This window comes from Cryptomeria japonica, chromosome 5 (assembly GCF_030272615.1).
Source record: "Cryptomeria japonica chromosome 5, Sugi_1.0, whole genome shotgun sequence".
In the NCBI taxonomy this organism is placed as follows: Eukaryota; Viridiplantae; Streptophyta; class Pinopsida; order Cupressales; family Cupressaceae; genus Cryptomeria; species Cryptomeria japonica.
In genome coordinates this window covers 780,294,684-780,310,186 of record NC_081409.1, presented here as the reverse complement: position 1 = coordinate 780,310,186, position 15,503 = coordinate 780,294,684, and the positions used below count along the sequence as shown (strand labels likewise).

The 15,503-nt window shown below is 37.8% G+C and overlaps 1 protein-coding gene across 1 annotated transcript; it reads right to left on the bottom strand.

The window, feature by feature from the left end:
* Positions 1–5,622: 5,622 nt before the first annotated feature.
* Positions 5,623–7,596, bottom strand: LOC131876159 (L-type lectin-domain containing receptor kinase IX.2-like). The gene has a single exon (XM_059220977.1). The coding sequence runs from the start codon at positions 7,594–7,596 to the stop codon at positions 5,623–5,625; it is 1,974 nt and encodes a 657-aa protein (XP_059076960.1).
* Between the last annotated feature and the right edge of the window lie 7,907 nt (positions 7,597–15,503).

Below are 15,503 nucleotides of genomic sequence, written 5' to 3'. Positions count from 1 at the left end.
TTAGTAGTTGGCTAGGTCAAGGAACTGCCTCACCTCGTGAACATTACAAAGTGGCTCCCAATCTCGAATAGCTTGTAGCTTCTCCGGATCTAGGCGGATCTGACCACGTCCAACAATATGACCAAGGAATGACACTTCCTCTTGTGGAAATGCACACTTTTCCTTCTTTGCATAGAGTTCATGCCTCTTGAGTAGTTTGAACACTTCCCTGAGGTGTTCTTTGTACTCATCTAAATCTCGGTTGTACACAAGTATATCATCTAGATACACTACAATGCACTTATCTAACAATGGCCTAAATACATCATTCATTAAAGTGCTGAATGTAGCAGGTGCATTAGTCAGTTCGAAAGGCATGACTAAGAATTCATAACTTCCATACGTGGTTGTTATTGCAGTCTTCTCTTCGTTGCCTGGTGCAAATTGGATATGATAGTAGCCCTGTCTCAGGTCCAACTTACTGAACACTCTTGCATCCACTATGAGGGGTAGTGGGTACTTTTTCTTGATTGTCATCTTGTTCAACGCCCTGTAGTCAACACACAACCTCAGTGTCCCTTCCTTCTTGTCCTGAAAAAAAACTGGAGCTGCATAAGGAGATCTGGATGGACGCAAGTAACCTGCCTCAATGAGTTCTGCTAACTATTTACTTAGCTCGGCCATCTCAGGTCCTGAGAGATGATAAGGAGCCTTGGCAGGCGGTCTTGCTCCAGCTTCTAGCTCGATCCTATGATCTACATGTCTCTGTGGTGGCAAAATAGCAGGAAGCTTGTTGGGCCATCCGCATACTCCAACAAAAAATATTGGATGGCTGAGGCATTAGAGCTCATGGATGAATCCCCTTCATCCTAGCCTCCAAGCAATGTAGCTAAGAATAGATCATCCTTATCGCTCTTACAAACCTGCTTCACACTCAATGCATTGAGTACCTATTCCAATTCCTTCCACTTCACCGTGGGGATCATACAAGGTCTACTCGGATCAAGTATCAAGACACAACCCAACATCACTGCTGCTGCGACAGTCCTTAGGAACTCTTGTCCAAGGATGAGATCAAACTCATTCATCTTGGTGGCAACCATGTCTACTGCGCCTTGTCAAGATCCAATTCAGATGACCTCCTTTCGGATCTCGCCGCTTACTTTCTGTGCAGGTGTTGTCACCACCTTGAAGTGTGACGACATAGGTTCCATCTTCAAGCCAAGCTTCTTGGCTTGACTGGTTGATATGTAATTGTGAGCTGCCCCTGAATCGACCATCGCCATTACTTTCTTTCCACCGAAGAATGCCTCAACATAACAAAGCTCATGCTTGTCGACAACATTCCTTTCTTTGGAATTGTGCATCGAGTTGAGGAGTTGCAAAGTGCTCATCCCAAGCATCTTCTTCTCCTCGACCAATAGTGCATTGATCCTACTCTGCTCTAGACATCTTTGCGTCCATTGATCATCTTTCCCACAGATGAAACAACCCGGATCATGATCTTTCTTCTTTTTAGCAAGGGCCTGATCTTTCTTCTTGAAGTTGTTTCCTTTATAAGGCTTCTTAGCCTTCTTTCTCTTCTAATCGCCATTCTGGTTCGAAGGGGCACCTCCCTTCTTTTCATTGCGATGAAAATGCCTCTTGTAGTTCTCAAATTGGGCACCTCCAAAGCCTTTGGCTGGGTCGCCTCTATAGGCGAGCAGTCCATCCGCAACGGTGATAGCCTTAGCAAGAGTCTGCACCTTTTGACGCCTCAGTTCATCTTTCGCCTAAGGTTGCAAGCCTCTGGTAAAAAGGAATAAATTTTTGAAATCAATCAACTTTGAAAACTCCAGATCTAGCACCTGGAATGCCTTCACATACTCATCGATTGTGCCTATATGCTTCAACTCATCGAAGTGGGATCAGATGATCCAATCCGAGTTCCCTAGCCTGAACTGATCATGTAGGGCTACCTTCAATTCTACCCAAGACTTTATCAATCTCATAGGTTTGCTAACACATTCATCCGCCTGATGAGTCCACCGCCAAAGCTTCGCACTCCCAGTCAAGCAAGTTGCAATCTCCTTGACCTGGGCCTCATCAGATAGTTTCGGTGTGCACGACAGATACTCTTTCACATCCCAAAAGAAGTTATACAGTGCCTTGTCATTGTGATCACCATGATAAACGTCGATTCGAGTCGCCTTAGAAGCCTGTCTGCCTCCTTGCAACAACGAATGATAAATTTGTTGACCCTCTTTGAGGAAATGGATTTATTCCTTCAAAGTATCAACTTGATGAGTCAGCTTAGACCAGTCTTCTGTCCAGTGCTCTTCCAACCTTTCCTCCATACATTGGATTTCTCCAATGGCTCGATTCGAGTCTCATGGTCTTGCAGCCAATCTATATGCTTTAGATCCTTCGGTCTCAAAGTTGCCTTAGCAACTCGACTTGCTTCCAGAGGTAACGAAGTCTCTGTGTCAAACTGGCTGTCCACATCACCCATGTTTCTGCTTAGTCACAGATCTGTTCACCCAGTCAAGAGTTAGACCAACTCTTCAACTCACTCTGATACCAATGTCACGGGCTTTGGGAATAACCCATGTGGCACCGACGATCCTGACCGATTCGCAAGCAAAGTTGCCTCACGAAACAAGATCTTGGACTACGCCTCACCAATGCTCTTATGCAGAATGCGCTTAGAACAGATCAATCCCAATGCAAAATAAGACAGAACAAAACACGAACCAAGATATGGGTGGGGCGAGTTGCCCAGATTCCTTTATTATATGCAAAAGATACAATACAAGGATAGGATGTTGTATTGAAGAATACAAATCGCCCCTAGATAGATCGACCCTTGTCAAAACAAACTTGACACAGATCGGATTACAATGGAGCCCCTAGCTCATGAGAAAGTAGCCTTGCAGATCTAGGAAGTAGTAGGAGAACCAAGTTCTCTCCTCTTCTCTAAGTCTTCTTGCCGAACTACTTCGCTCTTGAATGCTACCTTGATTCGGATTCTTGCTAATTGTGTGTTTGAATGAATGAGCACAACCTCCTTATATAGAGGATGGTCTTGAACCCAAATCAGCATAGGTAAGGTCCTATTTGACCTAACCGCCAGGACCCAAATGCCCCAATTCGCATAAATTTTGAAGTCGGTCTGGATAGGTCCAAACCTATCCGATAACTGCTTGGACCCAAATAAATCTGCTCCAACGGTTATGTCGGCATCAACCCCAAAAGTGTGCAAACTCTGATGCGGAACAAGAATAAACCCCACCATGGGACCTATTCGTCCGTTGCTCAAACAATGTAGGTCGGCCTAACTCGACCAAAGTGCAGACTCGTTACATCATGTGTGGTGCAATCCATTGAATTCATTCCCATGGATTAATGGGAAGATCAACCTTCCTAACCCCATTACCAAGGGAAAAATATGATTGATATCTCATCTTAAATAAAAAATCTCAAAACTTTATCATACATAATCTTTTTTCTTTTTACAACTTGAGTGGAGTGTGACTTCTTATATTATGACATTGCTATCAAGATTCAATTTTGTAACTTTCTAGTCAAATTCATTGACCCATAGATGCTTTTTATAGTCTTCTATCTTCTAAGATATCAAACATAACCTTTTACCCTTTTAATTTGATTGCCACTTTTTATATTCTTGACCCATAGATGCTTTTTATAGTCTTCTATCTTCTAAAATATCAAACATAACCTTTTACCCTTTTAATTTGATTGCCACTTTTTATATTCTTACTTCTTATGTAATCTACTTTATGCTGAGACTTTATAATATATGCCCGATACAAAAGATGAATGAAACAAATTAGTGTGATCTTAATAATAAAAAAATTGAATTAATCTCATATATTACTAGTTTTTAATTTTTTCCATTAACATAAATTAACATCGGTTCTAAAATGAGATTAGCAAACGCATGTTATTGACACTTGGGAAAAGTATAGAAATCAATGATATATAACTCTCGTGTTACTGACATCCTAGCACGAGAGTTGCATTTTTAGACCCAGAATAGCTGCAGGCGAAATTTTCTATGGCAACTGAACGTGGACAGCCCAGCGAAGGGATCGATCGCGATGTGTACAATGATGGGTATTTTGTTGTACGATAAATCTACTCTGATCAAAACTGACTGATTGCGTTTGACCGATACTCAGATAATATGCCACATTTGACCATTTTACCAATTCTGTAACACGCTTTCTGACCAGTAGCATTTTAGAGCATTAGTATCATTATTATGCCCACGGCATACTGGACATAAATAATCTATCTTGAAAAGCCGAATGTAAATCGGGTAAAAACTATGGTTTAAAACGCGTTGTTCAAAACCTGCAAGTGTCAGAGAGTAGTTGTATTTTCACATGACTGTTGGTCGACTAACAAATACGCGGTTGAAGAAAAAATTTGTTTTTTATAGCAAACTGCTATCATATTCAAATGTAGCAGACTGCCACATCTGCTTGGCCAAATTTACTATATAAGGTAATTTTGCTATTCAATTATCTCAATAATGGTATTTTCGCACAACTGAAAAGTTCATCAAATAGATATCAAATCTACCTTTTTGAATGGAATATTACAAGAAGAAATCTATGTAAGCATCACCATGCTATGAAATTTTTGATCAAAAACGTAATGTTTATAGATTGGGGAAAGCCTCTTCCACATATTATAGATTAATTATGACAAAAGAGTATGAGATTAAAAGATCGGTGCCTTCATCTCATATGGATTATATACTCTAGTTCTAGAAAATAAAATATACAAAAGAACAAGCAAGATGTTTAGTTATAAAAAATGAAAAGTTCTACAACTAGACTTTGCAGCCATAAATAAGAGCTTTGATGTAAGAGCACATCAAGAAACTAAACCACTTAATTAAAGTATGCTTGAAAGAATCTATTCAATAATCAAAGTATAAACAACAATAGCATCTATAACGTGATGTGGAGGGTCTTTTGGAAAAGCTTCTCAAAGATTTAACAATCTCTCTGCTAATCAACAAAGCATGTACATCATATCACTTAGCAATTGTAAATCTTGGAGTCTCAGACAGGATAAAATAAACTATAAATTTACAATGAATCAGAGCATTGTGGGTACCATCTTACATTATAAGAATGATTTTATAAACTACACCAGATGGCTTGTTTACTATAAATAATGAAAAGCATTGAAAACTTTAATTTGAAATATTTTTAAAACATCATTATCCACGAGAGAAAATGTTCAGATTGTATTCATCAAAATTTTCTCTGATAAGATTTTAAAATAGTACACTTTTAGTGTATTGAAACAATGCATAGAAAAGAATTTACAAAGGAGAACAGTCAACAGAGTGTGAAGAAAGACAATAACAATATAGCTGCAGACTGGCAAAAACAACTAAAAATATCGCTATAGACTGCTAAAACAAAACAGTAAGCCCCCAATCAGATAGTCCTTAGCAACACCTTCCTATAAGAAATTATACCTATACCTAAAGTATCTTGCAGGTAGGCTAACAGTAGCTCATAACCAAGAGAATTATAGCAGAGTAACGAAGCTAGTGATAAATCTACCTTGGATAATTATAACCATTAGATTTATAACAGACAAACGAAACTAGTGGTAGATTTACCTTGGACTCAAAGTATTTTGAAGACATTGTGATCCCACTGGAAGGGAAGGCCCGGTGGTAATTGAAATTTGAGGATATGATGGGACAGGCATTGCAGGAGGAAGAATAGGCGCTGCAATTTCAAAATTCAATAACCTTACCACTTGCCTTATTTTGGGTCGACTAGCAGGATCAGGATGAGAACACCACAACCCCACTACCATTAACCGTTCCATTTCTTCCTTTTCAAAGTTTCCATTTAATCTCACATCTCCACCCTCCAATAGTCTACCTTGACCATACAAATCCCATGCCCATGCTACAAGCCGCATGTCGAACTCTATCAAGCTCACATCTATTACTTGCTTGCCAGAGGCTATTTCTAGAGCCACTGCTCCAAAGCTGTAAACATCAGATTCAGGACTAGTTTTTCCTGATGCCACACATTCAGGGGCCAGATATCCCAATGTCCCTGCAGCTCGGGTGGTCTGAACTAGACGTTCATGTTTCACCATGCGTGCTAAGCCAAAATCACCAATCTTTGAGCTGAAATTGCTGTCCAGCAAAATATTACTGGATTTTACATCTCTGTGCACAACACATTCATCCCATTCTTCATGAAGATACAGCAGTGCCCTTGCTATTTCACTGGCTATTTTATACCTGATACTCCACTGTAACACTTGAGGCTCTTCTTCTTCTGCTGCTCCTATTTCTTCTCCTCCTCTAAAAATGTGTCTGTCGAGGCTTCCATTAGACATATATTCGTAGACCAACAGCAACTGGTCTTGCTCATGGCACCATCCCAAGAGTTGAACAAGATTCCGATGTCTTAAACGACTAACTATACTCACTTCTGAAATGAATTCTTTAATCCCTTGCCTTGAACCTTCTGAGATGCGCTTTACTGCCACAATCTCATTCGTTTCAACAAGAATGCATTTGTATACTTCTCCGAATCCTCCCTGCCCAAGCTTTTGATCTTCTCTAAAATTGTTTGTTCCGGCCATTAGATCATCCAGCTTAAACCGGCGCGGAATATGGTGTAAAAGCTTGTCAAAATCCATGTCTGCTAACTTTTGTCCACTGATGAACGCAGCTCTCTTTCTTCTGAGATAGGAAAAATAGCCCCACAGCGCAACTGCAATACAAGCCACAATACCAGATCCAACACCCAGAAATATTTTTGTAGAAGTACTTACTTGTGTCCGACCTTTTCCCCTTGAGCTGATCTCTGAAACATTCCCACTGCTGTTGGAACCCACTGAGGTGTTTTTAAAATACAAGCTGCTGTTGAAACTCCATGAGAAGATATTGTGGGTTTCATCGGACTCTACAGCTGCAGACGAAAAGCCTATCAAAATATTTCCACTGAGATTATCAGACAAATTTACGCGCTGTGATAGAATACAACTGTGCTGGGACTTCAAACCATTAGAACCCCTAGCAAGATATACTTTGAGCATTTGTGCTTGGCCGTTGTAGTCAATCCATGCATTCCATACTGTCCCATCATTTAGACCAGAAACATTAGCCTTCTGCAAATAATTAAGATTTGAAAAATTATGGGCAATTGTTCCCACAATCTTATGTCTACTGTCAAATGCTACAGCAAACAAATCAGGTAACACATTGAGTGTATCTCCAACAAGACCAAACCATCCTCCATATTTGAATTGTGGAACAATGTAAGCGGTCCCTTGAGATTCGAGAAAGAAGGCTATTCCGTCGCCACTGAAATCATTTCCATCAGAATACATAGAAAACACAAAGTGAGTGCTGAAATTGGCTATAGATGAAAGTTGAATCGTTTTATTAAAAAGAATTCTGCCTGATGATCGATCTGAACTGTTATACTCTGAGCTGCTATTACTTGTAAGGTGGAGAGCATTATCGGAGAATGCAGCGTCACCCGCAAAAACAATTCCATCTGCTTCCGGATCCGTGAATTCAGAGAAATAAAAGCTTAGACCTCTTTCTGTTTGCCCCATAAGACCGGATATACTTAAAGCTGTGATTACGCAATAAAGTAAACAGTCGAGACAAATTAATTTGGAAAAATATAAATTCGCCATGGAAATATGATATGGACGAGTAAAGAACTTCTGCACTCAGTGGCGACGAGAGAAGGCCCATTAGTCATATGGTAGTGTCATGGGATCATTTCAGTTCCGACTTCCCTTCTCTTTCTATGCACGAGGGTCCCTCTTTCCTTGCGCTTGAGAAAAAGAGCTTCTGTATTTAATTAATATCACAATGAGGGTCCCTCTCCTGCATTTAATTAATATCATTAAATTAAATCAGTAGTATCCGTAGTGGATGTCTTTCAATTGTCTTATATTTCTTGTGCATTCAATCTTTCACTTATTAATTTTATAAAAATCAGAAAAGTTCATTAATAAGTTTCATATATACTACTAGCGAGTCACTTTTTATATTTTTTGGTTCATAATTAGTCCATTTGTGCACTATTCTCAAACATTTGTGAACAACTGTTGGGACATCTGTCCACAAGTACTAACAATTTTGAGTGAACAGTTAATGGAACATATTTAAGGAGGTATCAAGCGACACTTTGAAATGTGTACTTTTTGACCCTTGTACGCATAATTGACCCACAACATGCATCTTCACTACCTAGAAGCCAAAACAATGTCTATAAGCAGTTAAGCCGCACAAGACAAAAAAAATCATCAAAGTCGAATGTATCATTTAGGATGTGTGGGTGTGCAAAGTTAGCTATACTTCCCCTATCATCAAATCATTTGGGGTTCAACTTTCTCTTTTTCCTTCATTCAATTTTATAATTTGTTTAATAAAGATAGAGATGCCAACATCTATGTATTTCGACTTGTTTTACTAAATAATAATAATCTATTTTAGTAAAATAAAATATAAATGATTGATTATAAATTGTAAGTGCGATTTTAATTTTGATACAAATAATTTATATTTTTTAATGTACAATATATTAAAATAAATTTATTAATTTTTTATATTATTTATATGTCAATTATAAACCATAAAGTATTTTTTAATATATGTAGTAAAAAGATAAATTGATTTTAAACAATAAATATTTATTCTTATAGATTATTAAGAAAAATTTAATATTTCAATAAATAATATTAATAATATTGATAATATTATTAATATTCAATTAATATTAATAACATTATTAAAATTAATTTAATTTATAATATTAATAATATTCAAAATGCACTGATATAATGCTAGTGCCGAATTGTCTACATTGGATCAACTCTCTCTCTCTCTCTCTCTCTCTCTCTCTCTCTCTCTCTCTCTCTCTCTCTCTCTCTCTCTCTTTGATTAAGGCTTAGAGTTTAAGGTTTACAATTTATGATGGATAGTTGAGGTTTTACCTTTCACTCCCTCTCTACCTCCTTCCCTCTTTATCAATATTTTCCTTTCTCTCTCTCCCTCTCTTCTCACTCTCACCTCTCTCTCTCCCCTCTCTAGGTCTCTCCCACCCTCTTTCCCTCTCTACCTTACCTTCCCTCCTTACCCCCATCTCCATCCCTACCTCACTTCCTCTCCTTCTTCTCTCTCCCTCTCTTATTATTTCTCTCCCCTCTCTATCCATACTCTTAATCGCTACCTCTCCCTTCCATCCTCTCTCTCTATCCATCTCTAGGTCTCTCTCTCCCTCCCTCTTTACCTCTCTACCTCTCCCTCCCTACCTCATTACCCACCTCTCTCCCCCTCTATCTCTCTCACCTTTATCTCTCCTCTAGGTCTCTTACCCCTCTCTCTCTAGGCTCTAGGTATCTCACTACTATATCTCTCCCCTCTATTTCTTTACCTCCCTCTCCACCTCTCTCCATTCCTCCTTACCCCTCTTTATCTCTTTGTGAAGTACTTTCACTCTCATATTATTCTTTGTCCCTCACTCCTCTATCTCTTCTCTCTCTAGGTCTCTTAGTCACTCCCTATACAAGTCTCCCTCCCTCCCTCCTTATCCCCCTCTTTCTCTTTGTTCTTCTTTCTCTCCTCTTCTCTCTCCTCTTCTCTCTCCCTCCCCTCTCTATGTCATCACCTCTCCATCTCTTGTATAGGGTTTAGGTAATATGGTGTAGGATATATAGTTAAAGTTATAGGGTAAAGGGTTTATGGTTTAGAGCACATAAGGTTAATGGTATTGCCCATATTGATGTACATCCATCTATCTCTCTCTTCCCTCTCTTATCTCTCACCTATCTCTCCCTTCTCTAGGTCCATCCTTCCTTTTCTATCTCCCACTCCCTCCTTACTCCCATATCTATCTCTCTCCCCCACTATGTCTTATTCTATCTCCCTCTCTTATTCTCTCTTTCTATTGTCTAGGTCATCACGTCTCCCTCTCACCCCCCCCTCTCTCTCTTTCTCTAGGTTTCTCCCTACCTCCCTCTACACCTCTCTACTTCTCAATCTGTATCTCATTAGGGTTAGTGTAGGATCATGGGGGGCCAAAAAGTGGCGATGTGAAAAAAAAGCATTTTCCACTCGCCTAAAATGCGAAAAATCCATGTTGACTTTTTGCTTGGCCAGGGTGTCAGTACACCTTGGCATGGTAAACACCTAGGCAAATCAGATATCCGATAATATTGGATATCCGATTTTTATAGTTAATTTTAAATTAAACAATAATAATATATTATATAATATATAATATATTATTATATATTATATAATATATAATATATTATATATTATATAATATATAATAATATATTATATATTATATATTATATAATATGTAATATATAATATATTATTGTATTATATTATATATTATATAATATATTGTTATTTTAAAATAATTTCACTATAAAAATCGGATATCCGATAAAATTGGATATCGGATATCTGATTTCTCTGAGATAATAAAAGAGGACTGTGACAGCCCGTGGGTTATTTTTTACCCGCGGGCTGCACCAATTCAAGCAAATCCGATATCTGGTTGGACCCGATATCCGATTTTGTGACCCAAATTTACAAAAAAATCCAATAAAAGGTAGGACTTTTATTGTTTTTCATCGTTTTCATTCAAATTTTTGCATTTTTTAATGTTTATTTGTTTTTTCATTCAAAATGTGTTTTTTTCATGAAAACTAGGTTTTTTACATCAAATACAAAATTGTTCAAATTTGTTAACTAAATCCAATTGTTTGCATTCAATTAGGTTAAAAATGGGGGATAACAGTGAAAATATTGATCAACCACAACCGCAACAACCAAACCCTCCTTTGCCAACCCCCCCCTCAATTCAGGAATTAATTGCACAAAATTTGAACCAATTGAGGGGGATTGCAGATGTCTATCATAGGATCCCTTGCCTGAACCCAATGATTGATCCCCTCACATCCATCATAAAGAGTATAGAAACAGTCACTAAGGAGCACAATGCCACTCTTTTGTGGCGAGATTCTATGATGGAAAAATATGTGGATGGCTTGTCCTATAAGGAGATCAAAGATCTTGAAATATCCAAAGTCAATATCACCACATTGTTTGTGAATCCCCACACTGGTCAACCCGTAGACCCCCCAAAACAACTTTCTATTAAATGATGCACAAATGATGATATTGTGAAAAACTTTTGGGGTCGTTGGTGGATGGTTTTCGATAAACCACCAAACAACAATCTTGATGTCCCCTTCTACCTCATCAAAAAATTGTATGCTGAGTTTGTTTTAGGAAAACATGTGAACTATTTTGACATCAAACCTTTCCAGGGTGTGGGTTTAGGTATGTCCCAAAATAGACCTGGGGTAGTTAGAGTAGTCCAGGGCCCATATGTCCCCCCTCCTCCTATTGATCCCCCACCTCTAGTGTAGCATCTAGATATCATCTATGAGGCAACATCACGGACCATATCAACTATTCACTCTTTGAGTAGCCTTTTGGTTTCTTAGGTTGGGGCAGTAGCTCAGACTTCTTTTGATGGTAGCAATGCATCCAATGGTGCTGACACGTCCTCCTTGGCTCCACACATTTGCGTGCCCCATAGTTGTGTCATGTGTGGGCACATATGCTTGGGTCAAGTTGGATAGCTTGTTGATCCTCCTGTGCACACTACAGATTATGAGGTACATGAGATGCACGATGCACTAGATGTTATGACAGGGACTGGAGGATACCCTGGAGAGTCCTCGCATGCTAGAGGCGAGGAGGCACCTTCATCATACGTTGATGATTTAGTGGTAAGATTTGTGTTTTCACAGTTCATTCTATATTTTAAATGAATATTTATAATCTAGATAATATTAATTACTAATGTTTATTTACATGGTCTATTTAATAGTTGATGATAGAAGATGAGTTGACATAGATCTAGGAGGGCACCTTGACGACCATTTCATTTGGCCTTGATAACTTTACGGTACATATATTATTGCACCTAGTCATTTGTATTTTATTTTCCATACATGCTCATAATTTATATTGGCATTAATCAGATTATGTAGTAACTTGCATGTATATCTTATTTTACTCTTGTAGGGCACAAGTAGTGCAAGTGCATGGCTATGCGATTCAGGATCTGGTAGTGCAGCTGGAGACAAGGGAAAGGTAATTGAATGCAAATATGATTGAATGAATAGTTTAAATAACTTATAATGATTACGCATGTTTAGACATAGATTGATAGTTTCACATACTTGTTGTGTATATGTATAGAAAATTCTTGGCATCACATCCTTGTTGACTACACCCACTATACCTGAAGAAGAAGAAGAAGAAGAAGAAGAGATTCCTCGAGTACATGTGTTTATTTTATTTTGTGTTTAGTAGATATAATTCATTATTATCAGTGACAATTATATGCTAACTTGTATCAATGTCATGTTTGTGAACATATGTAGGTTGTGTATGAAAATATTGAAAACTTACCTCCTCTACCAAAGACATACATCAAGAGTCCTCCAAATATGAAGACTAAAGAGAAAACGTGGAGATGAGGTAAACAAGAATATTTCAATTATAGTTCTTTTTAATGTTAACTTTTCTAATGTGAGTTATATAATATAACTAATGTTAGTTGTGGTTTATTTTTTCTTGTCTAGGATCCTTTAGAGCCGAGCAGTGCGGCGAAGAGGATCGATTTTGATGATCCGTCAGTAGCTTAGGATGTTATAGATAATTTTGGGATGCTTACATGTCTTGTTGGCATGTATATTTTGTATATAGACATACATTCACGTATATAGACATACATTTTGTTTAAGTTGGTGTTTATGCCATATTTGTGTATGGACATACACTTGTAATCATTTGACATTCTCATATATACAAAAGTTGATATTTGATCATATAAATTATTGCTCATGTGTGCATGGTGTTATCATTTTAAACTTTAATCTTCATCCAATAATTAACAATGGTTAATAATGGTTATTTAATGAACAACACAATTCATTTCATTTTATCGTAAGTATTGTTTGTATAATCTTCAGATTATATATAATTCATTTCATCTAAATCGTCAGTGTTAAATTTGGTTGCCTTTGGCAACTTCACCAAATTTAATGACCTCCTTGCTCATTAGGCCTCCACGAGGTCAAATTTGGAAGACAAGTGTTTTGATAGATTCAAAATGTAAATAAGGTGAAATATAATCATTTTTTTTGTAATAAGGTCATCTAGACCAATATTTGTTATGTCTAGTCATAGGTTACTCATATTGGCAAAATTGCTCAAGATTACTCAAAAGTTATAATACATTGTCAATGGGGGATTCATGTGTCAAAATGATTCATCTTGGCTTTTCAAGATTCCCTATGGTTTTATTAGGGCAACATTTTTTCAGTTGGTGAAAAAATCGTCAGCCTCATTCAATCAAATGTTGTCGCATGGCCAATTTCTCCTTTTGCTTGTCATGATCACGAACTGTCAGTTCTCACATGTCCAGTTAGGCATTCTTACCCTATGCATGCTCCTATTCCCCCCCCCCCCCCACACACACTCGGTCGAACGCTCGGGGTCATACCCTACCGACGTCGTCCCTTGAGCGCCCTAATTGCTAAAAATTATCAAACTTTGACGAGCCCTAACTTAGAATCTGTGGCACATGCAAACGATCCATTTGAACCTATGGGGCCACAAGAGGGGTCCCTACAAAAGCCAATCTCCTTTTTTCAAGATTCCCTACAGTTTTATTAGGGTAACATTTTTTTAGCTAGTGAAAAAATCGTCAGTCTCATTCAATCAAATGTTGTCGCGTGGCCAATTTCTTGTTTTGCTCATCGTGATCACGAACTGTCGGTCCTGACATGTCTAGTTAGGAATTATTACCCTATGCATTCTCCTATTTTCCCCTTTGACTCATTCAAATGCTCGGGGTCATGTCCTACCGGCGTCGTCCCTTGAGCGTCGTAAGTGCTAAAAATTGTCAAACTTTGATGAGCCCTAACTCAGAATCTGTTGTACCTGCAAATGATATGTTTGAACCTATGGGGCCATGAGAGGGGTCCCTACAAAATCCCATCTCAGTTTTTTAATATTCCCTACAGTTTTATTAGGGCAACATTTTTTCAGTTGGCGAAAAAATCGCCAGTCTCATTCAATCAAATGTTGTCGCGTTGCCAATTTCTCATTCTGCTTGTCATGATCATGAACCGTCGGTTCCGACATGTCCAGTTAGCCATTCTTACCCTATGCGTGCTCCTATTTTCCCCCCCACTCAGTCGAATGCTCGGGGTCATACCCTACCGACGTTGTCGCTTTAGTGCCCTAAGTGCTAAAAATTGTCAAACTTTGATGGGCCCTAACTCAAAATCTATGGAACCTCTGAATGATCTATTTGAACCTATGGGGCCGGGTGAACTCACAATAATGGTTCCCACTTTTTTGCCACTTTTGACATTGAGATGTACATTTTTAAAATAATCTTCAACTTCCGAGAACTATAACTTTTAAACTATTAGAAATTTGAAGACGATGTAAATTAGTGATTTCTAGCATTTTGTTTGTAGATTCTATATACATTTTTTTCAAATTTTTTTGAAGGATTTTAAAAAAAAATTTCCATCTCCCTCGAAAAGTAGTTTTTTACAACAAACTACATTTTTTAAGAGTGAGGTGCCTCCTGAAATGTATAACTTTTTTTCTATAAATGATAAAAACTCAATTCTTTTGAATTTTGGTTTGTAACATAAATATCCAGGGCTTGCATTTGGTTTTATAGTGATATGTTTAATATTTTTCATTTTATAAAGTTTTGAAGTCCGACTAGTCATAATTTAGACATAAGTTTACATTTGAACACATAACTTGTTCTATATAAATCGAAATTCAATTTTATTTTTTTTGTTAGAAAGAAGACATCAATACCAGGGGCATAGATATTTTTCAGAATATTTTTGAATTCGTTTCTTATTTTTCCCAATGCATTGAACAGAGAAGTTCATGTTCGATGAAAAACCAATTTTCCATAAAATTAAAAAAACAAGAACATAATAAATTCAAAATATAACAAAATTATACTCGTTGGAAAGCTTGCTTCGAGTACTACAATCTAATATTTTTGGGTTATCAAGATTATTTCATTCGTGCTTTGAACCAGAGCTCCGAAGTCATTAATTCTTCAGAATTCTGAAATTTTTTGGGAGAAACCTCAAATTAGAGGGTTCGAATGAACAGTACTTCAAGCGAATGGGGCTCACTTGAATCCATTATGGTTCGAGAAAACCCCCATTCGCTCGAACCAATAGGCTTGGATTCGGTCTGTACAAAGTCACCCGCAGTTCGAGCGAACCCAGGTCCGCAACATTGTTCACTTGAACTCTTAGGGGTAGTTCGAGCGAATACCACTATTTCGCTCGAACGCCTAGAAAATCGAAGTTCCCACTTTCGCCAAATTCCTTCATTGGCAAAAGTGGGAACCAACTTTGTGAATTCA